Consider the following 23,855-nt stretch of genomic DNA (forward strand, 5'->3'; position numbering starts at 1 on the left):
CTGTGGACAGTATTTCTGTTATCAGTGTACAGTGTGAAGGCATGATTGACTGTGGAACCCATGTGAATCAGGATTTACAAATCAATAGGAGGTAGTAGGTTCCAGAATTCTCATCCACTCTCATCTAATTCCAGTTTTGCTTAGGCTATACAGCTAAAATTTATTTTCTCTTGACACATCTCTAGGAGACCTTCTCTAGTTTTCCTGCATTGACAGACTTGGACTTTGGTGCTTAACATCACTACCTCCTAGATTCCCCAAGAGCCCAGTTACCTGAAGAAAGCACTGGGTGCTTCTGACTCCGTGAATGCCTCTGGAGTCTTTGGTCTTGTATGTAATAAATGTCCCCATGCTTATTTTTCCTATGTGTCTTATATTAGGCATGTCAATATTGTTTCTCCTCCACTTTCACCTGCCTCAGTGCTAAATCAGATTTTTTCTTGAACATCTACCAGCTGACCATTTACTGAAGCCCTATTATGTGCTTGGACACTATGTAAAGCATTTTATGTACATTACTTCTAACTCTCACAACCACAGTCCAGTTAGGCAGAGGGTATTATCCCCATTTTCCAGAAGAGAAAATCGCTCTAGGTCACCCAGATAAATGTCAGAGCCACATTTCCAACTCAAGCCAGCCTCTAGAGCCCATGGCCTCAATACTGCATCAGAAACACTTCCCAAAGGGAGAATTTTGAGTTATTTAGCCTTTAGAAGTGCAGGGAGAATCTTGCAACTCCCTTCAGGCACTCAGCCATCAGTTCTGAGGCTTATATTCCCTTCAAGAAAGCCCACCTGTCCAGCCCTGCCATAATGATCATTTTTAAAACCATGATGGTTCACATTTGCTTGGCACCTTGCGGTTTTCGAAGGTTGGCCCATGGGGTATCTCATTTTCTATTCGAGAAAGCCTTTTGCCCTCATCATCCACTGAAGCTCCAAGCTGGGGCAGCAACTTCTTTCCTGGCAGAAGATTGCAGCTGTTATTGTTTACCCTCCAGGGGATACACTGCGCATCCCAAGCCTTACAGCTGGGAACACTGAGATCTGGCTGTGCAAGCATATAAAATAATCTTGACGAAGGGGAGGGGTGTCCACTCGCAGGCTGTCCTGGTCACAGCATGTTGGGCAATGAACTCTCCCACTGGAAGCTGTGCCGCAGAACCAAAGGCAATCTTGGCCAGCAAAACCACATTCAGCAGTCCTTCAGGCAGCCGGGCCTCCCCAACACATGTGCTCATCCACTTGGGCCAAGCATGTGGTCGTCTAATTGCTTTACCTCTCTTTAACTCCCTCCCTTCTTCCCCCCCCCCCCCCCCATTCCCAGCTCTCTCTTGTCCTTAAGAGCTTCCACCAGGTTTACACCTTAACCTCCTTGTAGGATGCCGGTGAATGCCAAGGCTTGTGTGGGTGGAAGATTCTAAATCAGCTGCGGACACAGGCCTGGGGGATGGGCTGCCTGGAGTGTAGAAGGGCCACAACGTGAAAACAAATGAGCCTCTTTCATCCCAATAGGATTTTTGTTGTTTTCTAAAGCCTGCTGTTCCAGCAGGGCACTGCACCAGAAGCTATGGTGTCTGGAACTTTTAGAAAGCATAAGCACTAACAACAGAGCTGCCCATATGTGTGTCCTCTGCAAGACTTTCAGCAGAACTTGGGGGCCTGGAAAAATTGTTTTTTAAACAAGCCTGTTTCTCCCTTAGCAAAACAGGTTTGAAAAGTATTTGAAAAATATCAATAGCTTAAAGCATATCATCCACCATCATCATCTCCATAATTAAGAAGTTTCACAAAATGACAGGGTCAGATTTCATACTGTCAGCTCTCAATTATTTGCTGGTGGAGGGACTCCAGAGACAGAATTCCAGTGGGACTTAAATACACTGTTAATTTACATTGGTTTTACCAGGCATTTTAGTCATTAACATTTTTAAAGGGGTGTGTCTGCAGGCCTGGAAATTTACAACTGTTTACAGCAAATAACAAAGCTACTCAGTGAGGATGCTGACGGGGCTGGAATGCTGTCAAATATCTTTTCCACCCTTTGGACCAACTCTGCTTAGTGAGGGCTGGAAACAAAATGGGCTTTGGCCTTAGACGAAGAAAAGTTTAAACCCTGATGCTGCTGTGTGACTTTTCAGATTCCTTACTTGGAAAATGGGGGAAATGAAATAATATCAACTACCTTCATGGTATCAGAGAATAACCTTGGAAGTTGCGAGGGAATTCTCAAACACAACCATGAAATGTTTCCAGCATTCACTTAGGTATTTTAATCTGGATGTGTCACACATGTCCATGAATAGACCAGAGCTGCTAATTATCTTGGGTTGGGAGGCTTTGCCAACCTCTCTAAATTATGACATTCTGGCTATAGATTATAAATAAAGGGGCTCTGGATGACCCAGGAAAGTCACAGACTAGAGTCTGGCTGGAATCTGGTCAGTGAGCAACTCAGCTTGGAAGGTAAGCATATTTTGTGTTCCTAAGAGCCATCGAAAAAAGCTCAATTTCTTTTAAGAAGTTGCTGCTCCATGGTTTATCCTTACTCAACTTATCCTGTTTGTTCATACATGATTAATTTTCAGTAATTCATTTGAATGTATACTAAGTGGCAGATGTGGCCTTGAATTCTCGATGTTGCCTGAGAGGTTAGACGGCAAACAGGCTCATTTGAGCAGCCGTCCTACACAAAATCCCCGGCACCATGTGCACAAGTTCTGAATTGGAGCGGGGTGGGGGGTGAGTATGGAATAAAGGGGGGATGGATTGGTTAGTATCAGGCAGAAAGAACTGGAAAAGTGAGAACCCAAGTGTATATGATCTGCTGAAAATACCAGATGAGTTTCTGCAGTTTCTTAATCATCCGTATTATGTAACTAACATGTTCTGGATTAAGGACTCGCTCTTGATCCCCAGGGTAGAATCGGGTCCTTGTGCCCATAAACAAAAGAAAGCTTGACAAACTCAATCGTATGTTCTTTCCAAAGAGCACATTTGTTTTCGGGATCAGGAAGTTGGAGCACTGTTCTACTAAATGTTTAGATCTGTATTACTTAGGATACGGGTTCAACAACTAACAGAGATGCCAAAACACAGTAGTGTCAGGGGCCCCATTTCTCTTGTTGTGCTGCCACCCTCAATACATTGCTTCCATTTCATGGTCCAAGATAGCTACTCCAGCTCCAGCCCTCACATCAACATTCCAGCAGAAAGGGAGAAGGTGAAGGGCAACAATCTGAATGCTGTGTACATCACTTATACTCCCAACTTTGGCCACATCTAGTTGCAAGGGAGGATGGGAAACTGGTGACTGTGTCCAGCTAGAAACTATTATAAGAAAAGTTCAGACTGGAGGGCAACTAGCAGTTCCTGCCATGATTCCCTTCCTGTGGTTTTCCACTCCAAACCTACTTGATTAATAATTCAAAGTGCTGAGCTAGAAGCCCACTGAATTCCCTATATACAGAAAACACTGAAAACTAGAGGCAGTTTTACCTCCTCTATTATTTTTGGATAGCATAGGTAATAAATGCTATTTATTATTCTTACATAATAATGATATTCTTCTTCTTGGGCGAAGAGTAGAAAATACAAATCAGTAAGAACTTAAGAATTAGCATAGTAAGACTCCATCCCCTAGTGATAATGATATTAGGATTTTGATGTCTTTCCTGATAGACTTGCCTAATACAAATGACATAGATAACATAGACTCTTGGGATGATAATTTCCATTACACGATGGCAGTGATGATAAATGGTCTATATCATTATGTGGGGTAGGGAAAGGACTTTTAACTGGTTAAACAGTTGAAAGAAAATAGAAACTGGGAGACTTGGATTTTAGTTCCACCTCTTAACTGACCCCTGTGTGACTCTGAGCAAGTAACAAAATCTTAATGTTTCCATTTTTCCATACATAAAATAGAAATTGTATTTGATTTTCTCACCCCCCGTTATAAAGATAGTCATGAGAATCAAGTATTCCTTCCTGTATTCCTCCAGGCACTCCTGGGTGCCCTCTACATGGTGGGTATTGAGACATGTTCCCTTGTCCCCATGGAGCGGAATCCAATGGGTGAGACATAGCAAAATGTTTCGAGGAATGTCAGCTGGGACACACATGTCAAAGGTTACTATCAAGGGGTGACTACCAACTATCATAATGTTCCTTGACCCTTCACTTCTCTCTTCATACCTCTTTGCCAAGACCAAAGTGGCGGAAGAGGTAGGAGATAAATTGGTCAGTTGGGAGGAGGTGGTCTGGCTTGGTCAGGCTGCCATTTTTCTCTCCCCCTCTCCCCTCCAAACCCAATCAGCCCTAACTCTACTACTATACAGATCAGCATTTTCTGGTTTCATCTCGTCTCTTCCATTTGTCCCACCCTCTTGACAGGGAAGTAGGAAAATTGAGATTTGCAGAAGTTGGTAAAAAACTCATATCAGAAGGCAGAGTTCCATTTCTAGATCCAAGAAAAACTTCCTGTTGTGTTAAGACCCTTCTTAGGAGCGGAAACTAGCTCACTCAAATGAAAACCACAATGAATAATTTCACTGATTTGTACCGTATGTTTAGCAAGCCTAAAATCCCAAGAGGAGGCTGGTGAATCAGAAGGGAAACCATCAGAAGGGAACTGTCCCATACACCCCCCCACCACCGGCCAGGGCTCTTCCTCACTTCCTCCTTCAACTCGCCCTGCAGGAACAGTGACAACCCCCCGAGTGGAATAAGTTTGGGGGCACATGATGCAAAGGCAAACTGGCAGAGCCTCCGTGGCTGGTTCAAGGATGGCACCACTCAGATTATTCATCCCTTCCCCAGATGGATTTTTGTTTTTTTACAAAAAGATCTAGAAAAGCAGCTGTATTCGCTTAGACTATGCTGCAGTAACCAGTTAAGCCCAGAATCCCGACTCAACACAATGAAAATTTATTCTTGCTTTCATTATGTGACCAATACAGGTTGGTGGTAGAGTGGAAGGGTAGACACAAGGGAACCCTGCTCGACAGCCCTGGTTGATAGAGGCTCTGACATTTGGAGTCTCGGGCCTCCATCATCCTGGCTGGCAGTAGAGGAACAGAACGAGTGGACAGCACACCCGTGCTCTCCTGTGCACAGCCTGGAAGTGACACAGTTCACTTCTGTCCCAGCGGTTGGACAGAACGCACTACAGAGCAGCTGCGACTGATGGGGAAGCATGCAGATATCTGGCAAGCAACCAGTGCCTCTGTCCTAGCAGCACTTGAATGCCAAGCGCGTGCTCCAACATGTAACGGCAGCTCAGAATCCCAGACCATGGAAAAATCGTTTGAATCCAAATCCTCCGAGATGTATCATCTATGGGTCTTCCCTATCGGTTTCCTGAGTGCCTAACAGGCAGCTCTCAGGTCAAAAATGGCCCACCCCATTTAAGGAGGGTTCTTCATAAGGGTCTTACTGGCACCACCTATTTATTTGCCTAATTAGCTAGTTCACAAGAACTGGTCGCTCAGAATGGCCTCACCATAGGGTGTTGGGGGACTAACATAGCTTGGTGTCCCTGGAAGCATGGATCGATTGATCATTGGAATCAAAGCTGACTTTTCATAAGTTATGGAATTTTAAGCTGTTCACATTTAATTGCACAAAAATGACACCATAAAACTGGAGGATTGTTCTCTGAAGGACTGTTGACCAAAATTGTTCAAAATATGATTCAAGCCTCCTCTTGCAGTTGACTCATGTCTGACTCTTGTCCAACGTCTTTATGCCAAGGGAGGATGCTCTGTACTCACTATTATCAATAATTAAATATACACACAGCCCATACGTGGATGATGGAGTTCTCTTGAATGAACTTGTATGCCCCTGCCAGGGGTCAAGCAGTCACTTTCTAGGTAATAGCTTATCCAGGACTGGAATTTCTCTGCCTCCCCTCCCCTGTTGCTCCTTGCTCTGGGGACATCTTGCCATCCACCAAAAAGGCAGGAGAGAAGCAAGGGAAATACAGCTTAGTTCGAGGCCGACTGACTTCACAGGGTGGTTCGCAGTTTGTTTTACTTGGCCTGCTTTGGAGCTGTTTTGGGACATATGAGGTTCTTCAACCAAGAGGCCTTTTCCAGACCTGATTTCCCCTTGGAATGACACATTATCCTCCCTTCCAATATAGCAATTGTAAATTCCTGCCTGGGGAGCAGCAATTGCTTTGAATTACACACTATTTGAATAACCCAGTATGGGATTAACAAAGCCTTATTGTTCAGCAGCCCTCTACTGAAACTTGCGAGAGTAATTTCTGGTGACATTACTTTTCCCGGCCTAGCATTTGACTATGCAAAGACCACTTCTCCGCACTCTAATTGGTCCTTTTTAGTTGTATGTAATAGAAACCTCTTTTTACCATTCTACCAACACTGAACAGGACGAAATAATACTATCAGGGTTTTTGTTTAGTTCACCTTTTTTCTCCCTTTCCCTCTCTGGCATGTTTACTGTAATTCCACACCTTAAGAGTTTCTCAGTTTTTTTGTGCCTAAAATACTACTTCCTGACCGCTATATACACATGCAAGTACGCACACGGTACGGCAAAATTTAGGATTCTCTCTTTTACAATATGTGTATATGCTATTTTTTAAATAGACCTCAGGAGCACAGAGTAAAAACAGTGATTATCCCCGGTTTGTGACACAACTCTCATTGTTGGTCTGGAAATGCTATTTTAAACATGTTTTTATGATGATTTGAGGCAACCCATTTACATTTACTCTATTCCATGCCTTAAAAAAAATTTCCTTCTCATTCACTTTTTAATCATCTGCAAATAAAACTCAATAACTAAGAATAAATCTACCAATATTTACTTCCTAACCAAAGTTATTTCTGCCGGAACCGAAAGGGATCTCTTTACAGTGACCAAGTCTAAAGGTAGGACTATGAAAATGGTGAAACCAAGACATTATTTACCAATAAAACAGAGCTCTATAAAAGCTTCTGATTCTGCAAATGTGAAACCAAAAAATTAGAGCTATAATGGAATTTTTTTCTAGCTGGTTTTAGACCAGTTAAATCTAATAAAGATTATGAAGATAGGAAACTAACTTGAAACCAAAATAACTACCAAGAACACTTCGTATTCCATTAATAAGTAATAAAAATCTATGCACTGCTAAATGAAAATATAAAACCTGATTATTTATGTAAAACTTTAGGCCCACATAATTATTACTCCAAAAAACAGCTTAATAGCACAATATTTTTAAAACAGGCTTTAATGAAATCCACAAAAAAATAATCTTTACCCATTTGTCCCCAAACTATCTCCTCAGATCCTACACCTAAGTTGAAATTTTTGTTCCAGAGGGAGTTGGAAGATATTTCAGAGAGAGTTATAAGAAGTATGATAAATTAGTATTTTTAAATCATTTGATGATGACCATGAACTCAGCTAAAAAAGAAAAAAACAAAACAAAACCAAGTCTAGAATCTGCACTGAGAAGATTTTAATCTCTACAGATATGAGCCAGCTTTTCCCGTTTTTCAAACCAGAGACTTTGAAGCATTTCCTCTTAGAAAAAAGTTAAAAATGGTGTTGCTGCTGTTAGTCATTTCATTAGCAAGGAGATAGAGTTAATTCCTTTAGGAACTAGTTTCAAAGTTGAGGTGTAGATGAAATCCAACGACACACAACTGGAGTTGAGTGGGCCTTATATAGACACTTGGCTCACAGGCAGCGTAAACAAGAAAGTTCAGTAAGCTCAAACAAAGCTGAGGCCAAAATCACGTAGTGATTTGTAGAGGAGCAAAAGGTAAATACCATAAACAGACGTTAGAGTAAATGAAAGTCTTATGAGCAGGTTAAAACCACTAAGAGATTTAGAGGAACTGCCATCTAGCCCAGGTGTGTTTCCCTCTCACGTGGGTAGTGCATGACCACAAACAAATGAGTAGGAAACAAAATGACAGGAAACTTGAGTGTAAACTTCCAGACTTCTGGTAACATGGTTTATAACAGGGCTCAAGTATTCAGGCTTGCTTCTAAATTAAAAAGAAACAAAACAAAAAAATCCCAGTTTGAGCCTAAAACATTTCATATTTGGTAAACTATTTGGGGAAATTCCATCAAATCTGCAGGCCAAGTAATTTTATTTATTCTTACCCTCCAACCTTTCCATTTCATTTTGTTTCAGCAGTTGTTAAGAAACCGAGTAGATAGCTGGGATAGACCCAGGAGCTCTCTTTTCCAAGAAAAAACTACGTGTGCATCCTAGGCAGATAAGAAAAGTCTTTTTCTTCCAAGCTCAGGCCCTTGTCACTGTTGAGGACTGTTCTCCTTACTCCTATCTCCTTCAGACTGCCATATACCGACCACTCGCCTCCCTGGCCACCAGGTGATCACACTGCTGGGAGCTGTGTTGAGAGCCCGAGTCACTGGTGGCCGTGACTAGTCAGGCAGAGCTCTGAGAGCCCATGCGGTCTCCCACATCACAGCTTTTCCACCCTTCCTTCCTCTACTGGATGTCCCCCCTGCAGTGACGTGACCTAGCTCGTTACGCTGCCCTGGTGCCTCAATTCCCCTCATTAGGACCGAAGACCTGCCCCTTAGCTGAGGTTACTCTGTCTGGCTCTTTGCCAGCTATATGCCTCCTTATCCACCCTGCCACTGCCCCCATGGGCTGGGACTCTGCTGGGAATAAGTCAACTGCTCAAGAGCCATGACTCCGTCAAGACTTTGGTTCACCATCCAGACAGTCATTTCCCCCTGCTTACTTTGCTCCCTGAAGATACTGATGGTTGCCTGGACCAAATACTAGCTTGTCTTATCTACTGAGCCCACCTGAGTACCTTTTCCAGAGCCAGCCTAGCCAGCCAAGTTTGCTCCCCTGCCTGCCCCTTCCCACCAGCTGATGCTGCTAAAATGTTGATGGCGGTAACAGTAATTAATGATAGTTAAAAAGATTAGTCTCTCAGAAATTGTCTTAGGTGTTTAATACACTTATTTATTTAATAATGACTGTAACACTTGGAGAAACCAACACTAGGAGAGGTTAAATGACTTGCTCAAGGTCACCCAAAGAATAAATAGCACAGCTGGAATTTGAACCTAGCTCTTTCTGATGCCAGGTATCTTTCTGCTCTCAATTCCAACACGCGGGTTTTTTTTCCCCACACCAAGCAATTTTAAGGCACCAACTGGGTGTCCTACAATTCAACTCAATTCTGACACCACCTATCTGGAGATAGCGTCAAATCCCACAGGTTAAGGGCTCAGTGCTACAAAAATTCGCACCCCACCCCACTTCAGACGCCAATCACAAGAACAGTAGTCACCTGTGCTTCTGACCAACTGGCTAGAGATTGGAGTTTCCACCAGTTCCTTCTTTGGGATCCATTAATTTACCACAGCGGCTCACAGAATTCAGAGAAACATTGTACTTACCAGATTAGTAGTTTATTATGTAACTCAGGAACCGCCAGATGAAAGAGCTGCAGAGGGCAAGGTGGCGGAAAGGACGCAGAGCTTCCATACCTTCTGTGAGCGTGCCGCTGTCCTCAAGCCTCCTCCACCTGCTCACCAACCCGGAAGCTCTCCCAAGCCCATCCTTTTAGCTTTTTCTGGAGGCTTCATTACTTAAGCGTGATTGATTAAATCATTGGCCATTGGTGACTGAGCGCAACCTCCGGCGCTTCTCCCCTCCCCTTAGGTCGAGGGCGGGACTGAAAGTTGCAACCCTCTAATCACGTTGTTGGTTCTCCTGGCAGCCAGTCCCATCCTTAGGTGGGATCTAAAAGTCATCTCTTTGACTTAACAAAAGGCACCTTTATCACTCTCATCACTTAGGAAATTCCAAGGGTTTCTGGAGCACTATGCCAGGAACAGGGACAAAGACCAGATATCTATTTCGTATTATAAAGCACAATATCACACCGGGTAAATACTCTTTAACTGCAGGCCAAGGGTTCGCAACATTCACTTCGCCGCTACATGGTTCCCATGCGCTGTATGTTTGTTGGGGGAAGCGCACCTCTGGGGCTGTGCAGAATCTCAGCTCTGCGGCCTCCCAGTGGGCCTTGGACACCATCCGTTAGAAAACTGATGTCTCTGCCTCTCATTTATGCTTCCATTACTTCAGCTGGCTTGGCTACCAGTAGACTTGGCTTGTTGGCAACGATCAAACTTTACACCTGAGTGCAGCCATCCATCTGCCCTCGGGCCCATGTAGGTTTCCCTGGGATCTAGGAAGCTCCAAGTCTTAGGGTTCTGGCCCAGGTCTTTAATTTTACTATTTAGAGCTGAAACTCAAAGAACTGAAGTAAGTTGTCCCGTGTCACACAACTAGTTAATGGCAGGGCCAGGACTGAAGTTTCATGATGCCCAGGCCACCCTGAGTAGGCTAGAAATAAGGGAGGCCACATTTTGCAGCAGGGCTTTTGATGGCAAGCTAGATTGCTTGAATCTATGACTTTTGCCCCCGTGGTTTTAATCTCTGACATGGAGCAGCAAGAGAGGCCTAACTAAAAGGATGGCAATATTGCTTATAAGAAGCAAATTGTTCTGGAAGAATTGCTGCTACCACCCATCTTTGGCAAGGACCAGGACTTTGTGAGTCTATTACCAGTCTGGAAGCCAGAAAGATGTTCATAGATGTAGTCACATATTGTGATCTGATTTACATCCCACGGCAAAAGCAATTTCATGATAAGGAGAGCAACTTTAGCTGAGCATTTACTACACACCAGAGACAGCTCTAAGTAAGCATTTTATATGCATTAACTTTCTCAACCCACACAACAACCCTGTGAGGCAGATGCTTTATCATCCTCATTTAACTATAACGAAATTGAGCCATAGAGCAGTCAAGTAACTTGCACAAGAACACACAGCTAGGAAGAGGCAGAACCAGGATGTGGATGAAGCTGTCTACTTCTAGCATCGATACTCCTAACCCGTGCACCAGATTGGCTTTCATGGGAAATGGGAATGGACATTTTTGAAACCCCAAAAGACGCAGGGATCTGAAAATTTTGGTTCAGGAAGATCAAGGACCAGTTATCATAGACAACCATATTCCTAGGCTTAAGGCTTGCCTACCCACTGACAGGGGACCATGGATGACCTTCATAGCCTGCAATTAGCTTTTCAGAGCTTTTCACTTTGCTCCAGGAAACGGTTATCCAGCCCCATGTGGTTTCTAGGACACTCTCAGCGTGCTTTATGGCCACCTCAATTCCTAGGTTGAAGTTTAAAGCAGATGAGGTGCAGAGAAACATAGAAAAGGAACCAAATAAAACTACCAATAAAATAAAAGTTTGGCAACTTTGAAATCTTGTTGCATAACTCCTTGCTTGGGAAGAAATGCTCAAAAATCAACAACAGGAGGAAAAAACAGGATGTTAAAAAGCACTTTTATTATGTTTTTAGAAGCTTACTGCCAGACTACAACTATTTCTGCCAAAAATAACATACTTAACTCCCTACAACCTACATGATTTGGGGTTTGCTGGGAATTTTGTGGGATTTTTTTGGAGTGAAACCGTAAGTTCCCACCAAGTTCATTTTCAAAAAGAATGTCCCAGAAATGAACATACATCCAGGGAAGGAGTCTCCTGGGTAGAAACAATGGTCCTACAGCCCCTACTGTGAATGATGTGTTCCAAAAAGCTTTGGCTTGGAGAATGGCATCTTCCATGGGGTTCCTTCACTGCACCTGCAGTGACTGCGGGTCTCCTTTGGAAGGTCTCTGTCCTATGGGTGGGGGATGCAAAATGATGCAAGATCATGAAGATGTGGGAAGGGCCCAGGACCGGGAGCCAAACAAAGCTGGGCTCAAATCCTGGATCCACCAACTCCTAGCAGTGTGACCTCTCTGGCCTCCATTTCCTCATCTGTGAAACGAGAATAAAATACCATCCTGTACGACTGTTGTGAGGGTTAAATGAGGTATTGTACGTACATGGCTCAGCACAGTGTTCAGAAGTAGTAGCTTAAGCCCTTCCACTTGGGAGAAGACTGGATAGAGCCACATCACTGCCAGCCAGGAACAGAGAGAGGCAGGAGCAAGACCCTGAGGGGGCAGAGGGGTGGCGGAGAGACTGAACGGTGCAGGAGGGAGAGGAAGAGAAGAGAGAAGGACTCACTCCTTTTTGTCCTCCAAGATATACTTGGTGGGGACAGATAAAAGATTCCAGGGGCAAAGAAAAAATTATTTTGCACCATCCAAGAGCCAGATTTTTCAACTAATTAAGCACCACTCTTCCAAACGTTGAAAGCATAACAAAGGGGTCCCCATTATTGTTACTGAGTGGTAGGATTTTTTTATGTTTTTGAACATTGATTTTTTTTTTTCTCCAAGATTTTTTATTCCCCTTGTCCCACCTCCCCATCTGAACAGACAAATCATTCTTTGCTCATACCTTAACGGATGGGACCTGAGAGCAGAAAGCACAGAATTCTGGAGTTTCAAAACCCTGGGCCAGTGGTTCTCAAAGTGCAGTCCCAGACCAGCAGCGTCGGCATCACCTGGGCATCACCTGAGTGCTTGTTAGAAAGGTAAATTCTTGGGCCCCACCCAGACCCGAATCAGCAGCTCTGAGGATGAGGCCCAGCAGTCTGTCTTAATAAGCCCTCCAGGTGATTTGGATGCAGCAACATTTGAAAACCATTGGTCTAGGCCCTTATGGACTGGAGAGGACTAATATAGGTAGCGGATGCAGGAAACGTGAGGAGTGAAAGCAAAGCTCCTCACCCAGATTAGGGAAGTATTCCCCAGGTTGAGGAATGAGGGGAGACAGAAAGGAAGTGATGGGGGGGGCGGCCAGAATGGCGTGCCAGCCTGCCTCTGAGCGAGCTCTGTGCTTTGTGCCAAGGGGCTGCCGTGGGTGCCTTCTCGCAGGTGTGTGGTGAGGACTTACACTTGACAGCAGCCAGGCTTCCTCCACTGCCTGACAGGCAGGAGAAATTGCTGGGTCTCTGTCCTCCTTATTCCACATGGACGATCCATCCTTGCAACAGCCTGGAATGCTCATCAGCCTGAAGGAAGTCGGGACCCTGGACCTCTAGTGGCATGGGGGTTGGGGAGGAAGAAAGGCCTTGCGGTTGATCTTGGCTGGGGCTGAACAGAACCAGCGCAAGATGACCCGTGAGCCAGGGCAAGGATAATATCCGTTATAATCCCTACTTGCGAGGGAAATGTATTGTCATGGAATTGCATTGTCCATTCCTACCTCTTCCTGGGGTGCCTCTCTGTGTTTCAGAGGCTGGAAAGCTCACAGCTACATCTCCCAGACTCCCTTGTAGCTGAGCCTGTGCCACTCACTGATTGTGTGAGTTTCAGGGGGCAGAAGTCAGTCAGAGGCCATCAGCCTTCTCTGGTCAAGCTTCATGTCGAGAGCGGCAAGGGGGCGTTCCCAATCCTAACTTGCACGTTTCTCAAGTACAGCAACTGCAGTGTGTTCATGAACTCAGTAGCTCCAGGGACAGCCCCTGATGCCCCACCCTCCTAAGTGGGACAGAGGTTACAGCTCCTGCAGGGGCGGGCGGGGGGGGGGGGCGCTGGGGGAACCTGTTCTCTGGGTTTTCAGGGAGTCATTCCAAAAGGCACCAGCCCAGATGCCTGTTCCTTCAGTACTTCGAACTATTTTATAAGCACCACCTTCTCTGTATTAATTTCTTTTGTGCTTAAATCCTAGTCTGGTTCATATTTCTTGCACTAAGGATATACTATTCCAAACATGGGGGCGGGCGTGGCTGCCTTTAAATTTAACTGAAGAATCAGGACATTTGTACAGAAATGCTTATGAGTCCAGAAAACCATGCCATGTACCAAAGGAGCAGCATGGACAGGACGTGTCTCAGAGGCTCCGAAGCAAGAACACTCACCATACCAGCATCGTTAGGCTTTGCAGTAGGGTGGGACTCGAAGGAAATGTCTTCAAAGACCTAGCAACGTGCCTTCTGGCTGATTTTCCTATTTCAGTTGACCTTGGCCTTTGCCTTGCTCCTGCTTCCTCGTTTCCTCCTCCATACCTTCCCTTGCGTAACTGCCCACGCGGCGCTCCTCTCCTTTTCTCCTAAATATCAAGCCCGTTTCTCCTTCCATGTTTTTACCAGCGTGACTCGTTTCAGAATAGGCATGTGTCTGTATGTTTCAAGGAAGTTCATAGTTTGCAGCAAGCGTGACTAAATGGATGTCATTTATTTATTTCAGGATGTGAGCCCCTGCTGATTGCCAAACATTGTCCCAGGTGTATAAGAACTCTCCAGAGTTTCTATTTGTTGTTTGTTAGGGGAGCTTCCACTCTCTGAAGGTAGCTCAAGAAGCTGACCATGGAGCTTCCTGTTGATGCCCATGCCTAAAGAGTATTTGATGAGCTTTGTCCACAAAGAACAGAAATGGGAAATGACCCCTTCCAAGCCTGGAGAGCCAACCTCAACTGACCCTCCCTATAAGAAGCTTTCTACATGAAGACTCCAGCTTGGCAGGCAGGACGTGCTTTAGTATTTCAGTGAAACCACATTTCTCCAGGCTATACCAGCTGTGGGTACTGCTTAGAAGTATGGTCTCCCAACACCTCTTCTCTAGTTGGAGGCACCATGGGCATTTCTCATGTGGCTCTCCCACCACCTGTGCTCACTGTGTCACTGCACTGAGACCTCAGCTCCTACTTAGGAAGCTCCTGTCCCTGGTTTGCTGTCTTATAGTCTCCTTTTGGTGAGATCAAAGCTGTATGTCTGTTCTGCTCCAAGTGTCACTCCTGAAGAGAGGGAATTATGGGCCTGTATTAGTTAGGGTTTTCCAGAGAAACAGAACTAACAGGATGTGTATATACAGCAAAGGAGTTTTATTTTAAAGAATTGGCTCATCTACTGTGGAGGCTTGGCAAGTCCAAAATCTGACAATGGAGGCCAGTAGCAGACTGGAGACTCAGGAAACAGTTGTGGTTTGAAACCATGGGTTCTGCTAGCAAGCCAGGAACAGCTGATGTTGCTGACAAAGTGGTAAGGCAGTCTGCTGGCAGAATTCCCTCGTGCTGCAGGAAGGTCAGCCTTTTGTTCTATTTAGGCCTTCAGTGGGTTGGATGAGGCCCACCCACATCATGGAGGGCAATCTGCTTCATTCAGAGTCCACTGATTTAATGTAAATCTCATCCAAAAACACCCTCACAGGAACATCCAGAATAATGTTGGACCAAATATCTGGGCACTGTGGCCCAGCAAAGTTGACACATAAAATTAACCATCATAGACCCTTGTTACTAAGTGACAGGGGAGAATTATCTCATATTCTTTGCTCCTGCTGCATCCTTTCTCTGGTGCAGTCACTTCATCATAGGTCCCCCTGGCCTGTGCCCCTGATCGGGTATGGTTTCCCTTGGAGGTCAGTGATGGGGGGGTGGAGGTGGAAGAGGGGTGCTGGGCTGGAGGTTAATTAGAGGAACGTTGGGCTCAAAATCTGCTCTTCTCATGAATTCCCAGCCTGTATGTCCACAGCAAGCCAGAGAATTCTCTTTGGCAGGTTTCTCTTTGTCAGGTTTCCTTCCACAGCAACCTTTCACCCCCAGGTCAGAGGAAGACAATTTCCCAGCCTTCACCAACATCTTGGCTCCGGAGCACAAGTTTAGCCAACTGCTGTCTCTCCGAGGAGCCAAATCTCCAGCTGGTCAGGCCCAGTAGCCCCCAGTGTGAGTGCAAAACTTCCTGAATCCATGCATGTGGTTGAGTTGAGCCTTGGTGACATTAGTCATGTTTATTGTTGATGGAAAACAAAGGAAAGCTGTAACCAAGTCCTCACTGTGGTTTTTAACTGTTGCTCACTAACTGTGATAAGACTATAAAAAAGGCCCCAAATAGAAACTGTATATACTGTCGGGGTAAATAGGATGAGAGACCAGACTACTCCTTCAGTGATGCATGGTAGTTTGTCTCCTTCACTGGAACAAGTTCATGTATACACCCTGCCCCATGCTGCCTGTGTATTTCCTGTTTTACTGACATATAATTCATATTTCATACCATTCACCCATTTAAAATGTGTGACTCAGTGGTTTTTAGTATATTCACAGAGTTGTGCAACCATCACCACAAAGAATTTTGGAACATTTCATCACCCCCCAAACAAACCCCATACCCATAAACAGCCACTCTGATTCCTCCCCTCCCCGCAAACTTCCCAGACCTAGGCAGCCACTAACCTACTTTCTGTACCTATGGATTTACCTATTCTGGAGATTTCATATAAATAGAATCATATAGTATGTGGTTCTGACCAAGTTTTACATACATAAAATTAGTTTTCATCTTGTCATGACGACAACATAACCGGACCAAACATTCACTTCCCAGAGATACTGGTCACATGGCTCATCTTAGTGCAACAGGCAAACAAGCATCTAAGCAGTAAGAAAGTCAGAAATTCTGAATTTCTAGCAGCACTAAGCAGATGGAAATCCTGGATTCCGTGTAAATTTGATTTACAGTCAAAAGAAATCTCAAGGAGTGTTTAGTGGACAAGGCACTTGTGATCACATGAAGAGCCCACTGAACAGCTCTGTCTGGCAGGCCAGGTGGCAAATTTCCTGGAGTCCAGCTGCACCCTTTAAGATGTATTTCTTGGGAAATTAACTCTCTTACCACTTGCAATTCTCTTCCCAAGGGGAATTCAGTAAATATGAAACAGGCATTTTATGTCTATGTCCTGATTGAATAAGAAGAGGGGGCAGAGGGTGTAAAACCAAATGTGCACAGTATCAGAGCCTGACCCGAGGACCAAAGATCCAGATCTTGCTGTCCTACAATGTTGTGCATTTGGCAGATTCCAAGAAGGAAGTGCTGAGAATTGAAGTCAGGGCTTTGAAATGGTGAGACCAGCTAGCTATTTAAAACAAAGGAAACACTCACTAGCCTGCTCTCAAATTGCCTCTCTCTGGGTCCTGGGGTATGATTTTCCTTTCTCAGAGTCTGATAATTATAAAATATTGCTTAAAAAGAAATGAGTTCTTAAAAATAAGAGTTTAAGAATTCTTTGGCTGGTACACGAGGTGAATCAGGACCTGTGTTTGTGACAAAGCTCCCTGTAGAGGTTACAGAAGGCCAGCCTATTGGAAAAAGGTACTGCCCAGATGAGCAAACCTGAGCGGGAAGGGAAAGAGTGACTGAGTTTACATAACAGCAATGACTGAAGTGAGAGAGAACGGGGAGGAGGGTGGAGGATGTCCCTGATGGCGGCCTGTTCCAAGCACTGCTTGGAAGTCAAATCCTCTCTCCATAAAGAACTCCAATGATGCCTAAGCTTTTGCGCAAAAGTTCCAGCAACAGAAGACCATGACTACTCCCTCTCTTTCCTGAAAATTTATACAAATCTCAAGTTACTTCATAGGCCCCTGAGAAAATGCCGGCTTGCTTTCCCTGATAGCCCATGCTTGGTCAGAGGAATGAAGAAAACAAATCACTCAGTTTATCTAGTCAGTTAAGCTGGCAGACTAATATAGATTCTAAAAAAGGAAAAACTTGGAGCATGGTCATTACTGTATAAACTGCCTTATACTGTTTTTATAATCCCTCGTGATTTCTTCTCTCCCCATCTGCGTTTTAATCTTGAACGTGGGGGATGTGTATTTTCCTTCTATACTGTTATTCACTGTGTCTGGCACACAGGGGACAGAGAACTCTATCATTTTAGGCTGGCGGTTTGAAGCTGGGAAGCCAAACACAGGCAGACAATGGTGAAACAGGCAGAAGAAGCGAAATTTTCAACAAATTAAAAAATCAACTTGCAACTAATCAATAGTTAATTGTAGCTTCTTGAAACCCATCCCAAGACCCAAAAGTGTTTTAGAAATTAATCCCATGAAATGTGTTGTACATTTTAGTGAACTAAAGCAAAGTCACAGTTTTATAAGGAATGTATATTTTAATAAATCATGTGTGTAATCCCTTGAAACAGTCTAGAAAATTTTCTGTTTTCTTGGGTGGGTGCAAAGGTGTTAAATGAAGTTGAAAGACCAGGAAAGAAAATACTAAGGTCCTGTGTTGAAGAAGCGTTTTCTAATTCTGGGAAGGAAAAAAAAAAAACCCAAAACTTCATGCTGCTTTCTGAAGTGCTACAGCCAAAGAAAATAATGGAGGTATAAGTTGAATTAACTAAGATGAGTACAAAATAGTGAATATGTTCAGAAGTGGGATATTATGATAAGTGGAAGAATTAGTACCTGCCCAGGAGAGAAGTTTGGGTCCTGGGACCCAGAGTGAGGAAGTTTGTCAGTAATCAGTCGAACTACAAAAGCAAAAGAACCGCAAGCTAATTCCCAAATCAAAATCAGAAAGTAATTCAACACCCATTTATGATAAAAACACTCCAGAGAGTAGGCACAGAGGGAACATACCTCAACATAATAAAAGCCATATATGACAAACCCACAGCAAACATCATTCTCAATGGTGAAAAACTGAAAGCATTTCCTCTAAGATCAGGAATAAGACAAGGATGTCCACTCTCTCCACTTTCATTCAACATAGTTTTGGAAGTCCTAACCATGGCAATCAGAGAAGAAAAAGAAATAAAAGGAATCCAAATTGGAAAAGAAGAAGTAAAACTGCCACTGTTTGCAGATGACATGATACTATACATAGGAAATCCTAAAGATGCTACCAGAAAACTACTAGAGCTCATCAATTAATATGGTAAACTTGCAGGATACAAAATTAATGCACAGAAATCTCTTGCATTCCTATACACTAATAATGAAAGAGCAGAAAGAGAAATTAAGGAAACAATCCCATTTACCACCACATCAAAAGAATAAAATACCTAGGAATAAACCTACCTAAGGAGGCAAAAGACTTATACTCAGAAAACTATAAAACACTGATGAAAGAAATCAAAGATGACACAAACAGAAGGAGAAATATACCACATTCTTGGATTGGAAGAATCAATATTGCGAAAATGACTGTACTACCCAAAGTAATCTACAGGTTCAGCACAATCCCTATCAAATTACCAAGAGCATTTTTCACAGAATTAGAACAAAATATTTTATAATTTGTATGGAAACACAAAAGACCCTGAATAGCCAAAGCAATCGTGAGAAAGAAATACGGAGCTGGAGGAATCAGGCTCCCTGACTTCAGACTATGCTACAAAGCTATAGCAATCAAAACAGTATGGTACCAGCACAAAAACAGAAATATAGATCCATGGAACAGGAGAGAAAGCCCAGAGATAAACCCACACACATATGGTCACCTTATCTTTGATAAAGGAGGCAAGAATATACAATGGAGACAAGACAGCCTCTTCAATAAGTGGTGCTGGGAAAACTGGACAGCCAGACGTAAAAGAATGAAATTGGAACACTCCCTAACACTGTATACAAAAATAAACTCAAAATGGATTAAAGACCTAAATGTAAGGCCAGACACTATAATACTCTTAGAGGAAAACATAGGCAGAACACTCTATGACATAAATCACAGCAAGATCCTTTTTGACCCACCTCCTAGAGAAATGGAAATAAAAACAAAAAGAAACAAATGGGACCTAAAGAAACTACAAAGCTTTTGCACATCAAAGGAAACCATAAACAAGACGAAAAGACAACCCTCAGAATGGGAGAAAATATTTGCAAACAAAGCGACAAACAGGGGATTAATCTCCAAAATATACAAACAGCTCATGGAGCTTAATATAAAAAAAAAAAAAAAAACCTAACAACCCTATCAAAAAATGGGTGGAAGACCTAAATAGACATCTCTCCAAAGAAGACATGCAGATGGCCAAGAGGCACATGAAAAGCTGCTCAACATCACTAATTATTAGAGAAATGCAAATCAGAACTAAAATGAGGTATCACTTTACACCAGTTAGAATGCTCATCATCAAAAAATCTACAAACAATAAATGCTGGAGAGGGTGTGGAGACAAGGGAATGTACACTGTTGGTGGGAATGTAAATTGATACAGCCACTATGGAGAACAGTACACTATGGAGAACAGTATAGAGCTTCCTTAAAAAATTAAAATAGAGCTACCATATGATCCAGCAATCCTACTCCTGGGCATATATTTGGAGAAAACCATAATTTGAAAAGATACACGCACCCCAATGTTCATTGCAGCACTATATACAATATCCAGGACATGGAAGCAACCTAAATGTCCATCGATGGAGGAATGGATAAAGAAGATGTGGGATATATATATACAATGGAATATTTCTAAGCCATAAAAATGAACAAAATAATGCCATTTGCAGCAACATGGATGGACCTAGAGATTGTCATATTGAGTGAAGTAAGTCAGAAAGAGAAAGACAAATATCATATGATATCACTTCTATGTGGAATCTAAAATAAATGGTACAAATGAACCTATTTACAAAACAGAAATAGAGTCACAGATGTAGAAAACACACTTATGGTTACCAAGGGGGAAAGGAGGTGGGGGGAGGAGGGATAAATTGGGAGATTGGGATTGACATATACACACTACTGTATGTAAAATAGATAAGTAATAAGAACCTACTGTATAGCACAGGGAACTCTACTCAGTACTCTGTAATGCCCTATATGGGAATAGAATCTAAAAATGGGTGGATATAGGTATATGTATAATGGATTCACTTTGCTGTACACCAGAAACTAACACAACATTGTAAATCAACTATATTCCAATAAAAATTAAATTAAAAAAATTAGAAAGTAGAAATTGGGGGATGGAAATACTGACCTTATGAAATTTAATGTTTAAGTTGCCCCTCCCCCCAGATGTGGCCAACCCTAATGGACTGGCCATTTCTAAGTCAGTGGTTCTCACCTAGCATGCTTGAGACATTGACCAGGAGGTTATTAAAAAGTCAGATGCCAGGGCCCAGCTCAGACCTACCAAATCTGGGGCAAGGTTTCTGATATTGAATATTTTTAAAAAGCTCAACAGGTGATGCTGATGCAGTTGGGTCTATGGACCATACCGTAAAGATACACTGAAGTAGACCACGGCTATGGACTGACTGTATCCCTCCCAAATGCCCATGATGAAGCCCTAACCCCCAGGCAATGATATTTGGAGATGAAATCTTTAGGAGATAACTGGTTTTAGGCGAGAGCATGAGACTGGGGCCCTCATGATGGGATTGGAGAAGAGACACCCAGGTACTCACTCCTTCTCCCCATGTGAGGACACAGCCAGCAGGCTGCTACTTTTGAGCAAGGAAGAGGGCTGTCATCAGGAACCAATTCTGCTGACACCCTGGTCTTGGACTCAGCCTCCACAACAGTGAGAAGTAAATGTCTTTTGTTTCAGCCACCCCATCTTTGGTATTTTGTCATGGCAGCCCGAGCTGACTAAGACAAGCATGAAGTAGATACATGAAGTTGAGCCCCTCTGTAACGTTGGGAAAGCTGCAGTCATATCATAACACATGGAGTTTTTCAAATAGTTTGAGGTTGTATTTTCTACACAAGTTCAAACCTATATTATGCTAGGCCTTGGGGGACCCGGCTGTAAATGCTGAGTCAAGCATCTAAGTCAGGGTTGGTGGGAATGGATTTGTTGAAGATGAACTCTTTGTTGAAACTCTGTTCTAGACAGACTGCCCATTCCTTTTTTGCAGTACTTAGCAAGTTTTTTCTTCTTATACTTCATCTGTGTACATGCTTGCTTGGCCACTAGACCATGGGCTAGCTTCAAGGAGGCAGTACCATGACGGATCCACTTCTGCAGCCCCAGAGTTTAGCTTAGTGCCTGGCACATAGGAAGTGCTCAATTAATGTTGAATGAAATGCTTATTAGGTAAATTATACCTTCAAATCTTTTGAAGGATAAAGTTTTCTGCTCAAAAAAAAAAAAAAAAGCAACAACAACAACCCTTTTGATTATGGACATTTTCAAACATACAACATTAGAAAAAACAGTAAAATAAGCTCCTATGCACTCGTCACCCTGCTTAAAAAATTATCAATCCATGACCAATCATGTTTCATCTATATCCTTCCACTACCTATATCCCCAATTTCCACAACACACATGATCATTTTGACAAAAAACCCACACATTACCTCATTTCATCCATATTCTTCAGCATCTATCTCTTCGATAAAGACCCTTAAAACAAAAGAAAACAGGACAAAATATAACCACAATAAAATGATCAAGCTTGAAAAGATTAACCATAATTTTAATACTATCAAATATCCCATAAGTATTCATATTTTCCCAATTGTATCATAAATAATATTTTTGTTTAGGTCTATCTGAATCAGGATCCAAAGCCCACACGTCGAATTTGGTTGATCTGTCTCTCAAGATTTTTAACCAACAAATTCTCCTTCTTTTTTCCTCTTCCTTCAACTTTTTTTTTTTTTGCAACTTTCTTTTTGTTGTTGTTGAAAAAGCCAGATTATTTGTCCTGCAGAGATTTACACATTCTGGACTTTTCTGATTGTATTTCTGTGGCATCGTATTCCCCTAACATATTCCATAATCCTGTAAACTGGTAGGTAGAGTCATATCTAGAGGCTTGACAAAATTCAATCCCTGCCCCCCACCTCCCACCCCCTGCCCACAATGGCTTATTTTTGGTAGGGGGTGGGGACAAAAATGCTTCTGTTATAGTTACTACTGTTTTTTTTTTTTAACTTTTGAATTTTATTTTATTTGTTTTTTTATGCAGCAGGTTCTTATTAGTTATCCATTTTATACATATTAGTGTATATATGTCAATCCCAATCTCCCAATTCATCACACCACCACCACTCCCCCACCACTTTCCCCCCTTGGCGTCCATACGTTTGTTCTCTACATCTGTGTCTCTATTTCTGCCCTGCAAACTGGTTCATCTGTACCATTTTTCTACGTTCCACATATATGCGTTAATATATGATGTTTGTTTTTCTCTTTCTGACTTACTTCACTCTGTCTGACAGTCTCTAGATGTATCCACGTCTCTACAAATGATGCAATTTCGTTCCTTTTTATGGCTAATATTCCATTGTATATATGTACCACATCTTCTTTATCCATTCATCTGTCGATGGGCATTTAGGTTGCTTCCATGACCTGGCTATTGTAAACAGTGCTGCAATGAACGTTGGGGTGCATGTGTCTTTTTGAATTATGGCTTTCTCTGGGTATATGCCCAGTAGTGGAATTGCTGGGTCATATGGTAATTCTATTTTTAGTTTTTTAGGGAACCTCCATACTGTTCTCCATAGTGGCTGTATCAATTTACATTCCCACCAACAGTGCAAGAGGGTTCCCTTTTCTCCACACCCTCTCCAGCATTTGTTGTTTGTAGGTTTTCTGATGATGCCCATTCTAACTGGTGTGAGGTGATACCTCGTAGTTTTGATTTGCATTTCTCTAATAATTCGTGATGTTGAGCAGCTTTTCATGTGCTATTTGGCCATCTGTATGTCTTCTTTGGAGAGATGTCTATTTAGGTTTTCTGCCCATTTTTTGATTGGGTTGTTTGCTTTTTAATACTGAGCTGCATGAGCTGTTTATATATTTAGGAGATTAATCCTTTGCCTGTTGATTCGTTTGCAAATATTTTCTCCCATTCTGAGGGCTGTCTTTTCGCCTTGTTTGTAGTTTCCTTTGCTTTGCAAAAGCTTTTAAGCTTCATTAGGTCCCATTTGTTTATTTTTGTTTTTATTTCCATTACTCTAGGAGGTGGATCAAAAAAGATCTTGCTGTGATTTATGTCAAAGAGTGTTCTTCCTTTGTTTTCCTCTAAGAGTTTTATACTGTCCAGTCTTACATTTAGGTCTCTAATCCATTTTGAGTTTATTTTTGTGTATGGTGTTAGGGAGTGTTCTAATTTCATTCTTTTACATGTAGCCGTCCAGTTTTCCCAGAAGAGACTGTCTTTTCTCCA

At 42.7% G+C, this 23,855-nt stretch overlaps 2 protein-coding genes across 10 annotated transcripts in view; one reads left to right on the forward strand and one right to left on the reverse strand.

The window, feature by feature from the left end:
- LOC309632377 (uncharacterized protein) overlaps window positions 1–23,855 on the forward strand; it is a gene marked incomplete at its 5' end in the record, with an annotated part of 97,977 nt that overhangs the window by 24,104 nt on the left and 50,018 nt on the right. For 4 of the 8 annotated variants that reach the window (XR_014246872.1, XR_014246873.1, XR_014246874.1 and 1 more), the window contains one exon: window positions 186–17,920. The exons of the other annotated variants lie outside the window; for them this stretch is intronic. Coding sequence is in view for 1 of the 4 variants with exons in the window: in XM_082399915.1 (XP_082256041.1) it covers window positions 186–236 (51 nt within the window). Of the gene's footprint in view, window positions 1–185; window positions 17,921–23,855 lie in introns of those variants that run through there. 8 annotated transcript variants of the gene reach the window in all.
- Window positions 7,887–23,855, reverse strand: part of LHFPL3 (LHFPL tetraspan subfamily member 3) — a 602,509-nt gene continuing 586,540 nt past the window's right edge. The window contains exons 3-4 of one of the 2 annotated variants that reach the window (XM_082399908.1): window positions 22,036–22,081; window positions 7,887–21,721 (exon numbers count right to left, since the gene is read on the reverse strand). In XM_082399908.1, the coding sequence (XP_082256034.1) occupies window positions 22,062–22,081 (20 nt within the window). In that variant the 3' untranslated portion in view covers window positions 7,887–21,721; window positions 22,036–22,061. Of the gene's footprint in view, window positions 22,082–23,855 lie in introns of both variants that reach the window. The other variant, XM_082399907.1, reaches the window with a different exon arrangement.

Source organism: Balaenoptera borealis (genome assembly GCF_965194805.1).
Source record: "Balaenoptera borealis genome assembly, chromosome: 7".
NCBI classification, from domain to species: domain Eukaryota; kingdom Metazoa; phylum Chordata; class Mammalia; order Artiodactyla; family Balaenopteridae; genus Balaenoptera; species Balaenoptera borealis.